The following is a 21995-nucleotide window of genomic DNA, read 5'->3' as shown; positions in this document are numbered from 1 at the left end:
TAGTTGATTTATTACTATTATACATTTACTTTAAAAAGTCTTAGTAAAACTCGGTGGGGGTCTAAACTTCTGCTGGTGTGAAACGACGACCGGCTGTCAATTCAGACATTACAAACATTTGCCATTAAATTCAAATGATAGAAAATGTAGGGAAAGTGATTTATTTATTTATTTATTTGCAAAACAATCATTGAGAGGAAAAACCTGTTTAGGAAGCTGAATGCTTCCTAGTCCATCCCTTTAGATATGGACATAAAACAACAAGAAACTGCATAAGATAGTTTCAGGGTAAAAAAAAAACATCTGATTGTTGATTTAAAAAAAAATCAAAAATATTTTCTGTATTTATTGTTTGTTAAATGTATAGCCCAGTGTCTTGGAAATCATCCTTCATTGACCTGCCTTAGATTGCTTCCATGGGTTGATTCTAACTTGAATTCACCCAAAACATTCATCTATTTTCTGAATCCGTTTTATCTATTGGCCTAACCCGGCCACTTTTTGGGGAGGGAGGCAGGGAACGCCCCGAACAGGTCACCAGTCTGTAGCAGGGCCACAGTCACGCACCCATGGACACTCATTTACACCCAGTGACAACTTAGAGTCATCAATTCACCTATGAAGCATGTTTTTAGACTGTGGGAGGAATCCGGAGTCCCTCGAGAAAAACCCACGCATGCATGGCGAGAACATGCAAGGTCTGGGACTTGAACAAGAGCAAGAGGACTAACCACTGCGGCACCGTTCAGCCCCCAAAACAGAAAAAAACATAATTCATGAAATTCTAAACAATTATATTTTGATCTAAAGAATGCTTAATTAATAAACTTGGCTTTTTATCAAATCTGTGCAACCAATTCATCTTGGCCCAGCCCCAAGCCCCCACAGAGGTCCTCACAACTGACAGACTCTGGCACCCCCTCCCCCTCAAGGCCCTCCACCACAGGAGGGGGGTAGCAAGATAAACAGAATGACATGCCAGCGCAGCAACACCTGGAAACACAGATTTGTGGAACATATAGGGCCTCGGATGGCGTTCAGATGGTTGAGTAGCCAGCACCAACCATGACCTTGGGGGCAGCAACAGAACCACACAATTAACAAGAAAACCCTCAAATGGAAGGCCAACTGCTGGTATTGGGCAGAGGGGGCCTGGTTCCAAGTTGATTCCCAGCTTCGCAATAAGCTTCGTCCAGGTTCTTTGGGCAAGAACCTTCACGCTACTGCCTAACTATGTAGCCACAAGCGGGGTTGTGTCAGGAAGGGCATTTGACGTAAAAATCTCTGCCAAACCACCCTGCAAATCAGTGAAAGCGGATACACTGTGGCGACCCCTGAAGGGATATGCAGAAAGATGAACAACAAAAAACTAAAAAAAAAATAAAATAGAATATTAGGCATAAACCCAGCTAAAAAATGGGCTAAACTGTTTCGTAGACTTCTAGTAATTAAGTTAAAGGTCAGTCCTTGCATGTTCATCAATCAATCTCAGCTTCTTCTGTGCCTTTCAGCAGCTCTTTTCATGCTACAGGAACAGAAATGGATCTAACTATGTAGATGTGTGAGATGTGTAGACTGGCTGTTGGAGAGCTGAAAGCACAGCTGCTATAAAAGTTAATAAATCTATTGGAAATCATTACATATTTCCTAGTAAAATAATATTATTGTTGTCTCCAGTTCTGCACCCTCTGATTAGTATTCCTGATTAGCATGCCCATCCTGCTGCAGCGTTGATATGCAGGCCGTGTCTGGATGAGAAATCCTGGGTTTTTCTCATCTGCTGCGCCTCGGCGCTTCGCTAGAAAACATCTTCCTCCGTGTTTTTTGCTTTGTTTCTCCTAAAAGTTGCTCGGATTTAACCTTCTGTCTTGCCACAAATCAAGTGAGGAGACAGTAAAGGAGTGAAGAAGAACAGACATGGACAAATATTTAGAAATAAAAGTCTAAATGACAATCACAGTCTGGCCTAGAATCGTTTGGACAGTGACACGAGTTTTATGTTAGCTGTGTAGAATCTTCAGGACATAATTTTTTAATCAATATTAACCTAAAGTGCAAATTCTCAGATGTAATTTGAGAGTATCCACATCCAAATGGGAACAAAGGTTTAGGATTTACAGCTATTTAATCTGTAGCCACCTGTTTTTTCAATCGACCAAAAGTACTTGGACAAATACGGAGCCCGTGTCCTGACATTAAGATATAAAAATATATCTTGTTCCCACAGATTAATATCTTGTTCCCACAGGTTATTATGTCGTTCGCACGAAATACTATTCCGTTCCCACAAGATACTATTGCGTTCCCTCAAAATACTATTCCGTTCCCTCGAAATGATTAACTCGTGCGAACGCAATAATTATTCACGTCATAAGTCATTCACGCGGATATGCTCTCTGTACGCCGGCAAAAGCCGCTTTCAGCGGTAACTTCCGTGTCTCTGTGACCCATATTCGTTCAAAAAAAGGAACATGAAAAACAAAAATGATCACTTTATTACTGTCTCAATGAATATAAGAAAAATATCAAAAGATTTATGATAACTAGGCTGCTTTGTCAAACGATAGCTCCTGCTAGGCTACTACTAGCTCCGCCGCAGAGCTCTTTGATGTATGCCGGCATTTGGGCAACTGGCTGGTCTGTTGTCAGACAGCTGATATTGTAGTTTAGGGTCGAATAGGAATAATAATATTCAGGACTTGTCTTTTATTGACTTTAGCAGTCAGTATCTTTACATTCGAAGGCTATTAGGCTACATGCTAACTGACTAGCCGATCATTTCCTGTTATTAATTTACGTCATAGATTTACAGCAGATACCTTCACATTTCTGTCTGTGTGTGTCTCATTACATTGCATTGAAGACACGCAGGATGTTTAGAGAACAGATTTATTTATTTCAAAAAGCACAAAAGCATCCATCGTATTCACGTTCATTCACATGGTGATCTGGTACGCCCTCAGTCATCTTGCTGCAAAAGCCGCTTCCTGCCGCTACTTCCGTGTCTCTGTGAGCATTCAATAGGGGTAAAAATAAAAGCAAGAATGGTCGATCTGTTATTTTCACGATGAAAATCTGAAAAATATCATATTAAGCTGGCTGCATGTCCTAAAGCACTTACCTTTAGCTCGTAGCATAACAACAATAGCACTACGTCACGTTTCCCAGCGTGCTTTGCTGCAAATCACTGGCCAATCATTGGTCTTGTTGTTAGACCTTGGTCACAGGGACACGGTGATTGGCCAGTGATTGGCAGCAAAGCACGCTGGGAAACGTGACGTAGTGCTATTGTTGTTATGCTACGAGCTAAAGGTAAGTGCTTTAGGACATGCAGCCAGCTTAATATGATATTTTTCAGATTTTCATCGTGAAAATAACAGATCGACCATTCTTGCTTTTATTTTTACCCCTATTGAATGCTCACAGAGACACGGAAGTAGCGGCAGGAAGCGGCTTTTGCAGCAAGATGACTGAGGGCGTACCAGATCACCATGTGAATGAACGTGAATACGATGGATGCTTTTGTGCTTTTTGAAATAAATAAATCTGTTCTCTAAACATCCTGCGTGTCTTCAATGCAATGTAATGAGACACACACAGACAGAAATGTGAAGGTATCTGCTGTAAATCTATGACGTAAATTAATAACAGGATATGATCGGCTAGTCAGTTAGCATGTAGCCTAATAGCCTTCGAATGTAAAGCGACTGACTGCTAAAGTTAATAAAAGACAAGTCCTGAATATTATTCCTATTCGACCCTAAACTACAATATCAGCTGTCTGACAACAGACCAGCCAAATGCCGGCATACATCAAAGAGCTCTGCGGCGGCGCTAGTAGTAGCCTAGCAGGAGCTATCGTATGACAAAGCAGCCTAGTTATCATAAATCTTTTGATATTTTTCTTGTATTCATTGAGACAGTAATAAAGTGATCATTTTTGTTTTTCATGTTCCTTTTTTGAACGAATATGGGTCACAGAGACACAGAAGTTACCGCTGAAAGCGGCTTTTGCCGGCGTACAGAGAGCATATCCGCGTGAATGACTTATGACGTGAATAATTATTGCATTCGAACGGATTAATTATTGCGTTCGAACGACATAATTATTGCGTTCGCACGAGTTAATCATTTCGAGGGAACGGAATAGTATTTTGAGGGAACGCAATAGTATCTTGTGGGAACGGAATAGTATCTTGTGGGAACGGAATAGTATTTCGTGCGAACGACATAATAACCTGTGGGAACAAGATATTAATCTGTGAGAACAAGATATATTTTTATATCTTAATGTCAGGACACGGGCTCCGTAGACAAATGACTCAGAAGGTTGAAAAGAAAAGAAAAAAAACGCTGCATGGGCGCTTCCCTCATTAACCTGTCATCACTTAAACAGTTATATGGTCTGGAGCTGATTTCATGTGCGGCATTTTTTTATTTGGAAGTTGTTTCCGATAACGCACAACATGCGGTCAAAAGGTCCCTCAATGGAGGGGAAACAAACCATTCTTAGGCTGACAAAGAAGAAGAAATCTTTTAGAAAGGTAGCAGAAATGTTAGGAGAGGCCAAGTCAAGAGTTTGGTACATACTGAGAAAAAGACACAGCTCTGATGAGCTTAGGAATGTAAAAAGTCCTGGACATCCATGAAAACCAACAGTGGCGAATGATCGCAGAGTCCTGTCGATGGTGAAGAATAATCCCTTCACAATATCCGCTGAAATGAAGAACAGTGAGCAGAGGAATTTTTAATTCCTCCATAAAGAGAAGACGTCATGAGAGTTAATACAAAGGCTTCACCACAAGGTGCAAACCATTGATCAGCTTCAAAAACAGAAAGGTTGGAATTGACTTTGCCATTATCCACCTGAGGAAGCCAGCTGAGTTCTGGAACAGCATTCTTTAGAAAGATGAGACTTATATCAACCTGTACCAGGATGATGGGAAGAGGAAAGTTTGGAGAAGATCTGGAACAGCTTATGATAGAAAGCGCAGCACATCTTGTGTGAAACATGGTGGAAGCAGCGTGATGGTATGGGCATATAGGGCGTCCAGTTGCAAGGGTCACCTGTATTGATTGAAGATGTGATGAAAGACAAAAACATCCGGATGAATTCTGAAACAAACAAGTGGAATATTCTTCAATGGTAGAGTCAGTCACCAGATCTAAACGCAATTGAGCGTGCATTACACTTGCTCAAGACAAAACTTAAGGCATAAAGATCCGCAAACAAACAACAACTGAAGACAGCCGCAGTTAAGGTCTAGAAAAGCATCGCAAAGGAGGAAACCCTGCGTTTGGTGATGTTCATGGGTTCCAGACTTCAGGCAATCATTGCCTGCAAAGGATTCTAAACAAAATACTAACAGGCAAGTATAATTTTAGTTATGTTTTTTTTGTCCAATTACTTTTGAGTCCCTGAAATGAAGAGCAATTGCACATAAATCTGTTATAATTTCTTATGTTTCATTATATATTTGTGTTCCAACCCCTTGAATTAAACTTTAAAGTCTGCATTTTACTTCTGTTGTATTTGTTTTCTTTTAAATCCAATGTAGTGGCCTACAGAAGTCAAATAATCAAGATTGTGTCCCTGTCCTAATATTTCTTGGCCTAACTGTACCTCATTTAGGACATTTTCTGTCTTGCTGAATAAACTGCTAATGTACATAACAATAGCAGAGACAGAATGAACCACCTGAAACTGAGAACCTGTTTTAATGCTTTTCTCTCCATGAAAGTAGCAGATCTTGATTTCTTTTTACTCCATAACTGCATTTTTGATGTGATGAACAGCAGCTGAAGCTGTTGAAGATCCTTCTGTGGAAAACCTGTCAAAATGCAAAGACTTCAATTTACACAGAGACAAAAGTTCTTTTAACTTTTTTGGTAAAAATAGTCATTTTTTTCCCATATTCTTTTTGTGTGTGTGTGTGTGTGTGTGTGTGTGTGTGTGTAGGAGGTGAGAATATTCATTTATCTCCCTCATGACCTCCTCTTCGCTGGAAAAAGTTCAGCTGACATAAATTAAAGCTATAGTTTTGACTCTAATTGTTTTTTTTTCTTGCTTAAATTTTTCCTTCTTATCATATTGAATAACTGTCTGATTCTGTATTTTTATTTTAAAGTCTCACCAGGTTTAGTCATACGGTACAGACCAAAAGTCTTTACATTTAACAGAAAAAAAAGATGTAACGGCTAATTTAGTACTCATTTATTTGTAGAATACAAAATCTTTTTCTTTTTATGTTCAGTTATTGTTAAAGAACATTTAGAAGAAATATGTATTGTATCACCTTATTGTTAATCTCATCTGGACAAAGGACTCACCTCATTTAGTTCTATTAAAAGTCTGCTTTAAACTCAAACAGATAACCAGATACTCAAAAGCATTTTGAAAAAAAAATTAGAATCACAACAGTATTTTTTTAAAATTATGATTAACAATCAGTTAAATGAAATAAAAGTGTGCAGATAGGATTGTCTTCTGTCATCTACTTTGGATGGATTTGAACACTGTCAGCATTTTTCATTGTTTTCTTAATTCTAAGGTTCCAGATTTATTTATTAAGTTTATTTCTGAATTACCAGAAACTTTGCTCTTTAGCCCAAAAAGTGATGCACATGTAGGCATAGTCACTGTTGGTTTATCAACACCTTCTGCAGAATGTGTGAAGGGTTTTGTCTATGATATGCACATTTTCAAAAGCTTTATCAGATTGTCCAGCATCTGCTGTCTGCTAACAGTCATGCACTGAAGTTACGTTTGTTTTCTTTTCTTTTAGTTTTTCAGAATGCATGGGAATGCTTGAATTGATGTCTGCATCTTTCATACTGCCCCGAAAAAGGGAACATTTTTTAGATTTATTTCTTTTTAAATATTTCTATTTGCATAATGTTTACTACGATATCCTTCTACTTTTTACCTTTAGAAATTCGACGTCCTCTTTACTTTTAAATAAGTCTCTTCATAAGGAGAATGTTTTACCGTCTTCTAACTCAAACTTTTTGGCAGGTAAAGACTGACTAAAGGGAAGTGTTGACAGATGATCACTTTATTTTCCCTCTGGAGCAGTCAGGGAGATGCTAAAGTTATTTGATCTTTTTTTATTCGTTTGGGTTTGATCGGAGCATCAAACTGAAGGCTGACAGGAGAATAAAAGTCCAGGGTTTCCTTTTGGCAACTTTGGCAACATTTTCCCATCATCCTGACATTAACTTTTAACAACAAAAATCTAAACTTTTGCAGAAAAAATCCCCCCAAAGAAAACGATTTCTTTGAAACTTTTAGAACTTTTTATCAAACTGTTATTTCTATCAGAAGGTTCTAAAGTCAACCTTATCACAAAAAACAGGAAATGCCTCTATAATTCCGAGGATGAAATATTCTAATGAACCTGAAACAAGCGTCATAAAGGAAGAAAAGAGACGGCATGTTTGCCTTTGCTGGTTCCTGTTGGTGTTCACCACGCAGAATCTTTGCATCATTTCATGCCTTAATCCCTAAAAGCAAACTGTTTTTGAACCACGGCTGAAGAAAGTGGGTGGAAAGAAATTCAGCATCGGTTTGAGCTCAGATACATCAAATAGTTTGAAAATTGTATTTTAATGAAGCACAAAATCAGCTGAGAAGAGATGGTAAAAGTGGACTTTTTCCCTCAAAGAATTGCAGCAGGGCTGCAGCTGCAGGTTATTATGGGATGTTTGATGTGAGTTTTTAGTCACTGTGGTAGGAGACGAAAAGGAAAGAATAAACCTTTGTTTTTTTTTTAAATGAAATAACTAGAAAAGCTAAGATTAACACTTAAACTAGACTTTGATCTACAGCCTTTATACCTTCACTAGATTCACACTTTGACTTAATCACAATTCTATTTTAATTGTGTGTTCTGGTTAAAAAAAACAAATGTTTAGATGCATGTTCTGCTGTTTTTTTAGAATAAAGTCAAATTGTTAATAAAGCATTTAAAATAGTCTTATCATCGGGGTCTAGACTTCTATGTGTTATGTTATCTGCAACCACTGAATAAATATTAAACAAATCTTTTTATCTGGAATGAAACTGTCTAGAATATTTCAGCCACATCTGCTTCTCTTAATGAAGATGTGATCTGTAATAAACCCTGCTGTAACACAATTCTATTTCTTCTGCTAAATTTGATTTAAACACCATTCAAAATGATTTTTCAGTTTTACATTATGACGTATTAACACTAATCAGACCAAATACTGCAAAAATAGTCAGTAATGGATGCAGTGTTTATTTGAAGCTGGATTTTACTGGATTTTCTTTTATAGCTAAAACCTTTAATATTTAATATTTATCAGATTGTCATTACAAAAGTGGAAACAAGTTGAAGATGTTTTTGCACTATTTCGTAGTGATTTTTTTATTTGATATTTTTGCTCCTATGCTTAAATCTGCCTTTGAATCATTTGTGAGTTTTCAACCCTTCTTTTGATTACTTTGTTCTTGTGTTCCTGGATGAGGTTTGCAGAAGTTTGTCCCTTTGGGTTTGCCTTATTCTGATCCCTGTTTCCCACCACAGCTCTTGTTGGGATGAAAATCATCAAATCATATGCACTGAAGCCCATCGGATGCTTCTGCTGCTTTCAGGACTGAACTTCCAGGTCAAGCCGTGACAGAATTCCCATCTCGTTTGTCTGACTGGAAAGTCTCAAATTTCAGCCATGAGTCCCACAAGTCGTGGCGTCTGATTTGAGAAGCCTGCTGAAAGCTTTTCATCAGCAGGCTCAGTGTGGCTTATTCCTTGGTTGAACTTCCTCTACATGTTCTGCTTTTTTCTGTTTTCTAGAGAACCACTCCGCCCCCCCAGATGTCACAGGCTACACCAACACAACCACCGACGGGATCCAGGTGGAGAGAGCTCCGGTCTCCGTCACCTCAGCCCAAAGGCAGACGCCCAAGTACGGCAATGCTGAGCTCATGGACACCGGAGACGGTGAGTCCTCAGAGATTTGTGCACTCTAAAGCTTGATGGAAATTCAAATCCAACGTCAAATGTGAGGTTTATTGGAAAAAAATCAATCTTTAAGGATTTATATTTGGTTTCACGAAAAAGAAAAGTTTTTAAAAAGTTGATGTATGTCGAAAAGTCTGTTATTCTATGTGACTACATTACCCAGCATTCCTTGTAGTCATGTGACTTGAGTGGGGAGCGATATCATTCCAACTCATATGCTGTGTACCTCAGACGTTGGACACCCAATGCAGTTTATCTGGGTAGTGGAGACTAGTGTGCGTCACATGAATAAACCACACTACGATCCCTGGATGGATCACACTCCACCAAACATCTCACTAGCAATAATACTTTGCAAGTTCTTTGTTTAGTTTGTTCCCTTAAAACCTTTTTTTACTTGCACAGTTTCAACATGTCTTTTTCTTTTTTTTATCTGATTGTGTGAACAGTTTTGGTGGAGATCAGGTACAGTTGACCAATCAGAAAGAAGGTTACATTACATGCTGCCTGTCCCCATTCTCTGTCACCTGTAAAGATTAGTTTATCCCTGCAGGATGTGAGAACTTTGACTTATTGAAAACCTTTCAATTTTTTTGAAAGTTTACTTTCTGTCTCCTGAGTCTGTCAGTCGTGCTCAGATTCGGCACACAGTTATTTAGATTCCACAGTTTAATCTCTAGAAAAGGTGACTCCACGTTTCTCTGCTCTGGCCTCCCAGATGAAGAAGAAGTGCTGTTTGCTGGTTCATGGTTTAATCATCTTTTCTCTGGAGGGTGGAAGAGCTGCTGCAGATGCAGTGATTCATCAAACGCTTCGATCCGAGTCTCTGCACGGAGACGATGATCGCAGTGAAGCAGCTTGACGGATCAGCTGCCAGACTTCACAGATGGGAGCTTATTGTGATTTTTGACTAAACGAGATTCAGCAAGTCTGGGACCATTTTAGTAGATGTCTTTTTGTTGGGTTTTCTCCTTTTTCAGTTTTCAATGGGTTTTAGGTTTCCAGCAACGTGACCTTCATCTGTGGAATTCCTTTATTTTTTTTTAATGTGAACTAAACAGTGTTTCACATTTAAACTTTGCACTGGTAGTATCTGTAAATGTTTGACAAATTAATACATTTTTATTAGTAATTACAAAGATTTCATATGAAAAACTAATATATATAACTATGGTATATTTAGCTGTCTATTTTGAATGGTTTTATTTTAGATAATTTTTCTCTCTAGTTGTGAAAGTAGATTTTTGTTTATAGCGGTACTATCCCAAATTACGTCATTTTAGCAGTGTGACGATTAATCGATGAATTGATTCATCCAACCAGATTGATCTGCTTGATGCAAGTTGTTATTTGATTCAAATCAGACTATAGCATATAGAACAAATGGACAGCTGTTAACTGGGAACAATGTTTTGGAGTAATGGTAGCATAGCTGTAATAAGCTCCGCTGAAGAAAAAAATTCTCTCTAGTTTGCCTATACAGTAAGGCCTGTGGTGGAAGTATTATGGGCGGGGAAAGCTATCGTTGCTCAGGTAAAAAGCCAGCAATGATTTAATGGAGTTCTGGAAGGTAATAATTAAAAGTCATTAAAACAACAGATTGTGTGACTGTTTACTGCCAGATGATAACAATAAAAGTTGTTTTCATTTTTCTCCCCCCCCGAAGAGATTTCTTTCCCCTCCAATTGCTTTTGGGGCGCTGTCACAGCCTTTATTTCTGTTGATTGCTCCGTTGACAGCAATCGGAAGTAGAAGTGAAGCTCTGGGATGCTGCCAAACGTCACAGATGAGGCGTCTGTCTGGATCTGCCGTTTCCAGACTCAACTGAGGGAAGGTCTTTGATTAAAGTGTGTTTGTGCTCCACAGGTGTTCCAGTGAGCAGCCGAGTTTCAGCAAAAATCCAGCAGCTCGTCAACACCCTGAAGAGACCCAAGCGGCCGCCGTTACGGGAGTTTTTTGTGGACGACTTTGAGGAGCTCCTGGAAGGTGAATGCTTTATTGTTCTGACAGTTCTACTTTCAATATGTCCACAAAGATAAACATTCTTATCACATAAATGAGTTTTATTTCACAATGTAAAGACATAATGTTTTTATTAAGTCTCAGTGCCTTCTCATACAGTTTCACACCAACACTTTTGGATTCTTTTTCCATCAACAGTTCAACAGCCAGACCCTAACCAGCCCAAAGCAGAGGGGGCCCAGATGGTTGCTGTGCAGGGGGAGAAGCTGGGGGTGGTGACCAACTGGCCCCCATCTCTTGAGGCGGCTCTGCAGAGGTGGGGCACCATCTCTCCAAAAGCCCCCTGTCTGACCACTATGGACACCAACGGCAAACCACTCTATGTCCTCACCTACGGTCAGTAAATATTTTTAATCTTTTTTTGTTTTAAAAATAACTGGAACATGTTTCCCTTAACTGAAATGTAAAATCTGATCTTACATTCTGTACATCTGTTTTGTGATCTTTAAAGAAGCTGTTTAACTTGTAAAAGCTCCACCATGCCTCATTAAAATGGTTTTAATTTAACTTCATTAATGCTTTGCAACCAGCTATTTGGTTTAGGATGCGATGATTCTTTTACAGCAGTTTCCTGAAAGACCCACCTGGATCACTAAAAACCAGAGGATTTGAACCTAAAAATTACCAGCTCAGTGTCAAATCTGACTCATCCCGATCATCTGAGACATAAGGAGTTTATATTTTGTGAAAATAAATTTGAAAACATCTGAATCCAGAGCAAATCTTTTTTTGTTTGTGGAAAACTGTGGCTGCTACAGTTCCGGGAAAAAAGACAATTCCTGCTACTAGCAAACATGTTTTAGTGGTTTTGCCTGCAGCACTTCTCTCCAAACACATTCACCTCAGCAAAATTGCATCATGCCCTCATCCCTGGTTCAACTGTGCAGTTAGGTCTGTCCTCAAACTGGAACAAGTTCTCCTGTTTTGCAGATGAAGGTTTCAGATTTGTTTGTCTGCCAAACAGAAGCAGGAAACACGGCTTCATGTCCGAAGGGTGCAGCATAAAGAGATTTAGCAGTCATGAACAGAGCCGCCTCCCTCAGGCCCTCGGGAATCGGATCTCCCTGTTGAGCAGAAGAGGGAAGGAAATAATTCCTGTTTGGTTTATCGCACAAACAAAAAAGAAGTGTAGCTTTCAAAGGGAGGAGTGTACAGTGAAACAGCATTTTATCACTCAGAATGAGGATTCTGAAAAAAAGAAAAGCTAAACTCCTGGATGTTTACATACATATACAAACGCTGTTAGTCGCTGGGAATTTGATGAAATGTGTCAAAATAAAGTTATTCGCCTGTAATGTTGTCATGGCAACAGTGAAAAGAGCCGCAAAGACATAAACCTAAATATTCAAATTTGCCACAATTCTAATGCAATATTTAATTCATGTATGTTTTCTTAATCAGTTTTTTTTCCTGTTATTTTATTTAAGGATCCTTTAAAAAAAAAACCTTAACAGGTTGTTGTAAAATGTTATTTTCAGTGACCTCCTCCTATTTGCGTCTATCATTTGTGAAAGAAGATCCAAAGGAACCAATAAAATCAGAGGGCAGAGTGAGGAAAGATGGTCTGTGGAGGGACGCCCCTATCATGCTTCAAATCAAATCAAACTTTATTTACAAAGCACTTTTCATACTTAAGTGACATAAGTTAAAGTTAAAGACTGAATTAAAATATTGATGAAAATTTAAAAAAAAAAAAAAAAGCAAAATAAAAAGCTTTCACCTTGCAAAAGAAATGGTTTCAACAAGAAACTGGAAACATTCCTCAGAAAGTTTGGTCCATATTGACAGAACAGCATCACACAGCTGCTGCAGATTTATCGGTTGGACATCCATGATGCCAAGCTCCCATTCATTTACATCCTAAAGATGTGGTGATTAGAAATTTGCATCAACAGCAGTTGGTGGGCATAATAAAGTGGACAGTGAGTGTATAATTACTTTTCTCATTTATTTTCTTTTTTAAGAAGTCATTCTTTCAACATTCCTCCAGATTTTTATGGTCAGTATTTATTAATGTAATCTGTTAAACAAGTTTATTGAGCAAAATTCAAAGTTACAAAAACATGGTCCAATTGGACCCATCTGGATTGAATTGGATTATACAATTTCTAAAGTTTCTCACTTTATTGTGTGTTTGTTTTTGCTTTACTGTATTTGTGTAGCTTTAAACACTTAACAAATGCATACTAATTTAATAGCTTCTTCACATGTTTTTATTCTTAGTTTTACAGTCTGCTGAGCTATATTCTAGTCTAATCCAGTTGTTAGTGAAATAACCCTCAAGCTTTTAGGTTTGTCATTTGGCATACAAATGTGTTCTGTTGTTGGCTTGTTCCTCAGTAATTGAAGTGAACATTTGTGTCTGTTAAATACTTTAAAAAGTTTCATAGTTAGAATTCAACTGCATAGAAGAGACTATAAAAGCTACTGTATCTGGAAGTTACTCCTGAAGAAGTTTGAGCTTTCCTATCTCTGATAGCTTGTCTGCACATTTGTAGCACAAATGAGTTTTAGTCCTTGCCTCAGAGGATCAGCACACTCCAGCAGCAGCTGCTTTATCTCAGGAGCATGAGACTTCTCCATGCAGCCAAGCAGTTAGAGTGTGAACTGATGAGTATGCTCGCCGCTGTTGATGAGGCGATACAAGCTCACCAGACTGTGAAATGTCTCCAGCCAGCTCTCGGGAGTCTGCCGCCAGAGAGACGAACACGGTGAGGTTGCGGTATGAAGGGATGGAGTGATGTGCCGTGCTGAATCTCAATCTCAGCCTCTCCTCCCTCCGTTTCCATCTCTACCTTATCTCTTATTCCCGTTGTGTCTTCCCTTTGATGTCAGCCCACAAAGACGGGCTTGTTTTGTTTCCTCCTGTCGAGCTGTCCTCCGCTCAAGGAGAACAGACGGAGCTTTTCTGTGGTGCTTACAGCCGGCCCTCGCCACACTGCACTGCAGATAACCTCTCAAAACAGCAAGGAGGAAAAAAAAAAAACTTTATTCTTTAAAGTTTAAACACCTCGAGAGTTTCTCAGCCAGCTTTGATGTTCTGAAAACAGCACAGTGGATACTGTCCTCTGTCAAGTAAACGTATCTGTCCACTGACTGTGTGGGAGAAGACACATCCCTCATATCTGTGTGTTTGTGGTGCTTTGCTTACTTTTTCATCTGTTTTTTTTTTTTACCTACAAATTTTCATTTCTCATCAGATGAAACTGCTTCAACTTATCCAGACGTTTTTTTGGAAATAAAGCTGAACAGAAGTTTTCAATCAAGATAAGGATGTTCTGCATGTTTTAAGCAAAAGGTTCTATCAGAAAATAATGCGGGGCAGCTGCTGCAGATAAGAACAGGCACGCAAACTGGAATTAAAGCAGGAATGCTGCCGATGTGAATGTGGAATTGTCCTTTATCTTTGTGCACAAACTTCCTCAAACAGCTGTAATGTCAGGTTGTAACTTTGGCCTTTTCTATCCATTGAGCTGAGGATTTAAGCTTGTGTGTTTGGCTCCTTTAACAACCGCAGCCGAATATTTCAATTTAACAAAAAGAAGAGGTTTCTTTATAGCAGTGGTCCCCAAACTTTTTCAGGCCGCAGACTGGTTTAATAATTTATTGTCAGACAATATTTTCACAGAGGTTGATGTCCCCTTGTTTTTTTCTTTATTTAAATTTTTATTTTTATTTTTTAGCCTCTCATTTCCTTAACTTTTGATGGTAACAATTATTTTCATCCTCTGTAAAATATATGCATCTGGTTAAAACTTTATTTGTACACTAAATTTTGTGTTAGAGCCATTAAAATACGATATACAGCACGTTCCAAGTTATTATGCAGATTTTTCTAAATACTCAATGCAAATGACAGTCAGCATAGTTTCCAGTTTCTAATTCAATTCAATTTTATTTATATGGCCCAATATTGAAACAATAGTTTTTTCAATGGGCTTCATACTGGTAATTGTATAATAAACATGAAATAAAGAACATGAAGTCATAGAATTCAATAGGTCTTGGCTAAACTAAACTAAACAGACTAGGTTAAACTGGTCATCCGTGTCCGTAGACACTCCTTTTCTGTAAGGAAGAACTCCTAAAAAAATGGATATCAGAAAAAAGTACTAATCCTCAGAGTACCGGTATATAAAAAATGTTTTTGAACAAACCCCCGTAAAGATAACAGTAATTTAAAAAAAAAAAACTTAATATGCACAGTTCCACATTATTACATACATTTTATAAATTCTAAAGAAATGAAAAGGGTCATTTGTTGAATTTACTATATTAGGAGGTAAAATATACTGAAATCAAAAACAGTTCCAGTCAAAAACATCTTAACAGGTCAAGTTACATTTGAACATAGGAACCCTTATTTTCTAGCAGCTTTACCATTCTTGAATCCATTGAACTTGTGAGATCTTGGAGAGATTCTGCTTAAAGGTCTTTGCAGGATGTCAGCATAGCCTCCCAGAGCTGCTGTGAACTGCCTCCCACCCTCATAGATATTTGGCTTGATAGCAGCTAATAATGCAGAGGCATTCCTTGCAGCATAAGATGGTGGATTGTCATCCCTGAAGATGATTTGTTACAGAAATTACAGCTTTGCTTTTTGTACCACAGAAGAATGTGGTCAGTCAGAAACTCCACCTGCTTTTCAGAGGTCAGTTTCACACCTTCAGGGACCCGAAAGGGGCAACCAGCTCTCCCCCTATGATTCCGGCCCAAACAATGACTCGCTCCTCGCTGACGTTGCAGCCTTGATTGGGACATAGTGGCCACCCACCAACCACCTACTACCACATTCATCTGGTTCATTCAGGGTTGCACGGCACTCATCAGTGAACAAGACTATTTTGAAAATGAGTCTTCATGTATGTCTGGGCCCACTGCAGCCGTTTCTGCCTGCGACTGTTGTAGAGGGGGGCCGAATTTTATGAGGTTTGCCCATAACTGCAGGCCTCTGGAGGATCCTAAACCTTGATGTTTGTGGGACTTCAAAGACACCAACAGCTTCAAATATGTGCTTGCTGCTTTGTGATGATATTTTACCAGCTGTTCTCTTAATACGATGTATGTGTCTGACAGAAACCTTCCTCATTCTGCCTTTCTCTGCACAAAACCGTGTGTGCTCTGAATCAGCCGCAAACCTCTTATTAGTACAAAGATCACACAAGATTTTGCGAAATAGTCAAGGTTTTCATACCTTGTCTAAGGCATTTGAATATTACACGCTTTTCACCCGTAGAGAGATCCTTTTTCTTTCTCGTATTGCTTGAAAATGTTGGCCTGCTTAATAATGATTTAGTAGTTTTTTCCTTTAGTTAAATTCACCTGACAAACTAGTTTTCAGAGGTGTTTGAGATTGATGCCAGTGCTCCAAAGAGCCCTGAGACACAATATCAATGATGAGTTTAATTGTAAAACAAAGAATTTTAGCTTTTGGACACTTAAATACAATTTGCATAATAATTTGGAATGCACTGTAGATTTTTCATTAACTTATAACCATCAAAGTGAAATCAGATGCCAACTTCAGCCATGTCTGACTTTTAAGGTGCGACGAATAAATAAATAAAAAATAAATAAATAAATAAGATCACTAAAACTGGTATTTTCTAAATATACTCATAAATGTTAATTCGCCATTTGAGAAACTTTATTAGCAGCATCATTGTAATATTAGAATATTATGCTGAATAATATGCCACGCGGGTTTGGTGTTAAACAACTGACCCAATACATTAATATTATGAGTAAACACTCCTGTATTGTCTGTTAAATTCAGATTTCTTTTTCTTTAATGTCACAGGCTCTTCTTCTGGTTTCTCTGTGGCTCTTTTCTGAACAGAAAAAATGTAGGCTTGGTTTTTATTTTCTATGGTATCCACTGTCCCGTGGACTGGTACAGGTATGCATGTGTAGTACTTTTACAACTAAAAGTTGTCAGAGATGAACCACTTTGTGGCACAGATCAAAGTGCGCAAACTCTGGTCCGCTTAAAACAAGGTTCACAGTAAACTTGCAAGTGAATTATGGTGTGGTTGAGCATCACTGTTTATGTAGACTGGCTTTTGTAAATAAAAGAAAAGCAATAAACCAAAGAGAGTAAGTGATGTAAGTTCTGCCTCGAAGGCAAATCCAAATGAGCACAAATCTTCAAAACTTGTGAATAAGCTTACATAATTTCATACTTTTTTTCTAAAGCAAGTTTTTCTTTATGGTTGGTGTTTATTTCCAAAAATACCCCCTCCAAATGAGCAGCAGTTGTAAGTGCATAGTGTTTCCAGGCAGATTGGTTTACCTCCTCCTTTCCAGCTATTCTGAGTCCAGCGTATTTTCTTGTGTGATAGTTTCATTACTGTAAATCTCTGCATTTTCCAGATTAAAAAAAGCAAAGCTCTTACTTTGCATGGAAAAACAATAAGGAAGTCACGCTGGATTGCTCCTGCATCATATCTGCGTCTGCCAGTCTGAGTTAGAGACAATGCAGAAAGGAGAGAAGTGATTCTTTTGTTTTGAGGAACGACAATAATTACCTCAGCCTGTCAGAAAATGAAACAGATCAGACTAGATTAGACTGTATTTTATGACTTTATTCATTCAGGGAGACATTTAAAGTGAATTTTGCACACCTCCCATGCCAATGAAAAACTTTTTTGGAGCTTTTTTTCATCAAAAAATGTTGTCTTGTTTTGCTTTAACTCGTGTGAGTTCTCTCACATTAGCCAAATAAAACCGGAAAACACTGAACATGTGTGATGATTTACTGGTTAGACTTCCTCTGAGTTTGCCGTGCTTTTGTCTTTGAATGTAAAAGTTTCACTTTATGTGGATCCAGCAAGTCCACATTGGTGAAGCCTGTTTGCATTACTGCATGTTCTGACATCTGCCCTCCTCTCCTACAATGTGAAACATCAAAGATCAAACAAAAGTCATGTCTCTTCTATAGTTTCCTACATGTGGACGCTCATGATGTCATCTGCCAGATGCACAGATATTTCTTTCATGTTTTTATTGGAAACTAAATGACGGCCAATCTTTCCTTTCCTGGATTTTAAGTTCAGATCCAGCTTTGATGTTTATGACTTCATTGTGTTTTTGGAGTCTTCTCATTTTTATTTTCATTTGCAGGTAAACTGTGGTCCAGAAGTGTGAAGGTGGCCTACAACTTGCTGCACAAGCTGGGAACCAAACAGGAACCACTTGTTAGGCCTGGAGACCGGGTGAGTGAGGAGAAAACAGAAAGAAATTCTGACCTGAGTTCAACAACCTAAAAGCGTTTAACTTTGTTCTCTTTAAAGACCCACTCCAGTCATCTTTTGATCAATTGTTAAATCATTCCAAGTGGTCTTTTACTTATGATAATGTCGTTTTTAGTCAAAATCTAAATACCTGTGTCATTTCCTAGGACATTGTTTCGGCAAAGTGACAGGAGTTAAAAATTCACCTCTGAATAGTGGGAGTGGCCATTGGTATTGAGCAATCCCGCCCCCACTTCCCATAATCCATAACCGAGCATTTTATTTACACGCTCTCCAGCTAGCTTACAGTTTCTCACACTCCCAACCTAACATTATCGGTGCAACAAAAATAGTGAGCAATACTGGAGCCATCCAGCCGTACAGTTTTGAGCCAGATGCCAGCTCAGATGAGAAAAAAACAAAGACGTAGATGGATCTAGTTGTCTAGAACGGGATGCATCAGAATGGAGAGAAGCAGGGAGCTTGTGGCCTGCCTATTGTACTGTCTAGGTCACACATAAGCCCTTTTTTAAATGTCATTTTTTTTGTTGGCTTAGTTTAAATAAAGAAAAACTAAAAAATGCAGTTTAAATCTTAATTTTTCTTGAAATGCGTCCTCCATCAGGAAAATGCCTCAAGAACATGTGAAAAATATCCAAAACACCAATTTCATCAGTGTGTGTATTTTAAATGATTAAACATATAATCAGGTAACGATTTTCTGTTGGCATTTAGAATGAATCCATGGTTTGCTTCTACAGGAACAGACATCTTTATTCTAAGTAGCATAGATTTGGATGTTTTCAGCTGCTGACTTAAGCATCCTTGAGAAAATTAACTTTCTTTCATTGGTCATTTCATTCTTTTTATGGTCCTTTTTTCTCTTCAAGCCTCTGCTACGCAAACGTGTTTTGTAAAACTTGAAAGTGAATATATATATATATATATATATATATATACATATATATATTGCCTCTCTAGTCCTGTTAACACCATGAAAGGCTTACAGTGACACTGCTGCGCCTGCAGCTAAACAAGAGAACTGTGAAGGTCATGAAAGAGCAAATAAGTTTACCATATGCGCCACAAAGACACGAGAAGCCATATCTTTCTGAAATCCCTTCTGTCCAATCATCTTTGCGATGAACATAGAAAGTGTGCAGCAGGGCTGCCCAACACTTGTCCTCTAGATCTGCCACCCTGCTTGTTTGTGCAGCCCTCCTGTCCCTCTTTGCTGCTAATTAGCTGACTCTGGGCTTTCTAAATAATGATTGACTGAACACACCTGATCCAGGTAAGGTCCCAATCACAACTACCCTTATGGGTGGATAACGGGCAAACCTGTGCAGGGCACGCAGGTGCACACTGCATGCGTGCAGCATTTGTGTAGTCAGTAACGAGCCAGTACACGAGCCAGTACTGGCGTAAGGACACCATATAATAACATTACTCATGTGTCATAAGTGCACACAATTGCTATGAGCCTTACAAATGCATTTACCGCACACACAACAATTGCACATTTTATTTTAAAAATGAAAGGTTAACAGGTTGGCGGGGACGTATACATGAGCTGTTCATTTTTGCTCTTTAATTGTTAGTTTTTTTTTGTTTCAGAGGCACAAGAAAGAAAAACATTAACCTTTTTAAATGTTGTCCTACAGTCTAATTGAGAGAGGTCTCTCAGTTCCCATACCTGTTTACCTCTTTTGTTTGTTATAATGTTTGAGGTTTCTTGAATCATTTCTATATTTTATTGAACAATCTACATTTGTCATTTCATTCAGAACATAAACCGTTCTTGACACATCAACACAAAACCAAGGAGCAAAACATTTTCACTTTTCTGAGACATGGAGAGCTAATTCAGACCCAGTTTGAACATTTCAATATTTAAAATGCCTTAGGAAACAGTTGTTTGCCTCAATGCCCAATGTCTTTCGGAAATCTGTATTTTCTTCCAAAAAGGAGATGTTAACATCTAGATATCCAGTGTTTGTGCCAGAAATGCTGCCAAAACTCATATTGTGTTCCAATGTGTACTATAAGCTCGTCTTTGATTAAACTTTGATAAATATTTGATAGTTTACAGTCAAAACGACAGGAAATTACATGTTTCTTTTCACAAAATAATCTATTCCCAAAGTTGTTATTTTTTATAACAGGTGGTTGAGGTTGAGGCTTTAATCAAAAGCTAAAGATTCATAAAGTTGCAACAATATTTGTGATAAAACATGAACGTTCGGTGCTCATTAAACTCTTTGGAAACCAGAAATATGTTTGTATCATAAATGTATCTCTGAACATTGTTAATGAGCAAACATAAAAGAACAAACAGAGGTTGTTTTATTTCAGAATGAAGAGAAACGCAGAGAAACTGCTCAGATGTTGAGTCATGGATGTTGTATATTGTTATATATTGCAGTTTTATGGTGCCAGCATCAGTCGGCACCAACTGCCCACTACCACCCCACCTCCACCTTCTTTCCCAAATCAGACTCAAACCTGGCAGAAGGGGAGCAATTCCTCCATAAGTCCCATGTCAAAAAATTTGTTTTTGCAAATTTTGAGCTGTTTCTTGTGATATAAACAAAACCCTTCCAGTTGGCCTTGCTGAAAGTAACGTTTCCTCTGATCTCTGCAGAGCTGCTGTAACTCCTCCCCTTAGCTGAGGCAGCAGAGCCGGTTTTCTGTAGCATCTGCTGAGTTTCTTCTGCTTAAAATGTAATCTACAGTCATATTACAGATTACAGGAAATGCTTAGACTGTTCTTCATAAAAGGTTGATGAACCTTGAAGACCTCTGGCAGCAGAACATCTACTTCCTTTAGTGTTCGACCAAAACCAGTGGTCCTACCTTAGAGCACTAATAAGCTGATGCAGAACTATAACTTTGTACAGATGAAACCTGAGCGCCTTCATTCTATCATCATGTCAATATTAGAGCTGTTAAAGCCTCATTACACAGCACTCATTCATTCAGCTATACTCCGCTCTTAGTTCCGTCCTCATTACACTCACTCACACACAAATGTAAGAGCTGATGCTCCACTGATGGTCTGTAAATCCGATCAGAACAACAACTCTGGACCTGGTATGATGGAGAAGAAGGCTTTCATTTCAGCCCATGATACACTTTCTCATGTCCTACATCTGCTCATTTAAAAACAAAGGGCTGCATGAACCAGAAATATATTCATTTACATTTTCAAAACTCAAAATCACACTTTCATTTTGAAACGGATTTCCAAAAATGGAAGAAATGGATGCAGAGGATATAAAATGAAAGTGAAAAAAGAATAAACGTCGATGACAACAGATGCAGACATGCCTTCAGCTTTTGATGCTTTTTGATAATATCCACATAAACCCAGTGAAGAAATCTTTCTACTAGGTTTCAGGATTAGGGAATGTGACCGAGTTGACAGATTTCCTCTCTTCATTAGGTGGCGCTGGTCTTCCCAAACAATGACCCTGGTGCTTTCATGACGGCGTTTTATGGCTGCCTGCTGGCAGAGGTCGTTCCTGTGCCAATAGAAGTGCCGCTTAGCAGAAAGGTGAGTCTTCATCAGACCATACTAAACTCTTTCAGGTGAGTTTCTAAAAGGTTTTTGTGTTAATTGCCAATAAATAATCCTTGTAAATCTGTATACTAAACCTCCCTCTGAAATGCAAAGTGTTAAATCAAAAATACATTCTTAGTATAATTTCTGAATAAAGTGAATGTAAATGAAATGTAGCATGAGGCCTAAGCCACA

The 21995-nt window shown here is 38.4% G+C and overlaps 1 protein-coding gene across 5 annotated transcripts in view; it reads left to right on the top strand.

Moving 5' to 3' along the window:
• dip2c (disco interacting protein 2 homolog C) overlaps window positions 1–21995 on the top strand; it is a 201298-nt gene that overhangs the window by 129588 nt on the left and 49715 nt on the right. For all 5 annotated transcript variants that reach the window (XM_020711272.2, XM_020711269.2, XM_020711268.2 and 2 more), the window contains 5 exons: window positions 8817–8963; window positions 10851–10970; window positions 11145–11342; window positions 18129–18220; window positions 21684–21794. In XM_020711272.2, coding sequence (XP_020566931.1) covers window positions 8817–8963; window positions 10851–10970; window positions 11145–11342; window positions 18129–18220; window positions 21684–21794 — 668 coding nt within the window. The remainder of the gene's footprint in view (window positions 1–8816; window positions 8964–10850; window positions 10971–11144; window positions 11343–18128; window positions 18221–21683; window positions 21795–21995) is intronic.

The sequence above is a fragment of the Oryzias latipes genome, chromosome 17, assembly GCF_002234675.1.
Source record: "Oryzias latipes chromosome 17, ASM223467v1".
NCBI classification, from domain to species: Eukaryota; Metazoa; Chordata; class Actinopteri; order Beloniformes; family Adrianichthyidae; genus Oryzias; species Oryzias latipes.
Note: the sequence above shows the minus strand (reverse complement) of the source record. Positions and strands in the feature narration are given on the sequence as shown.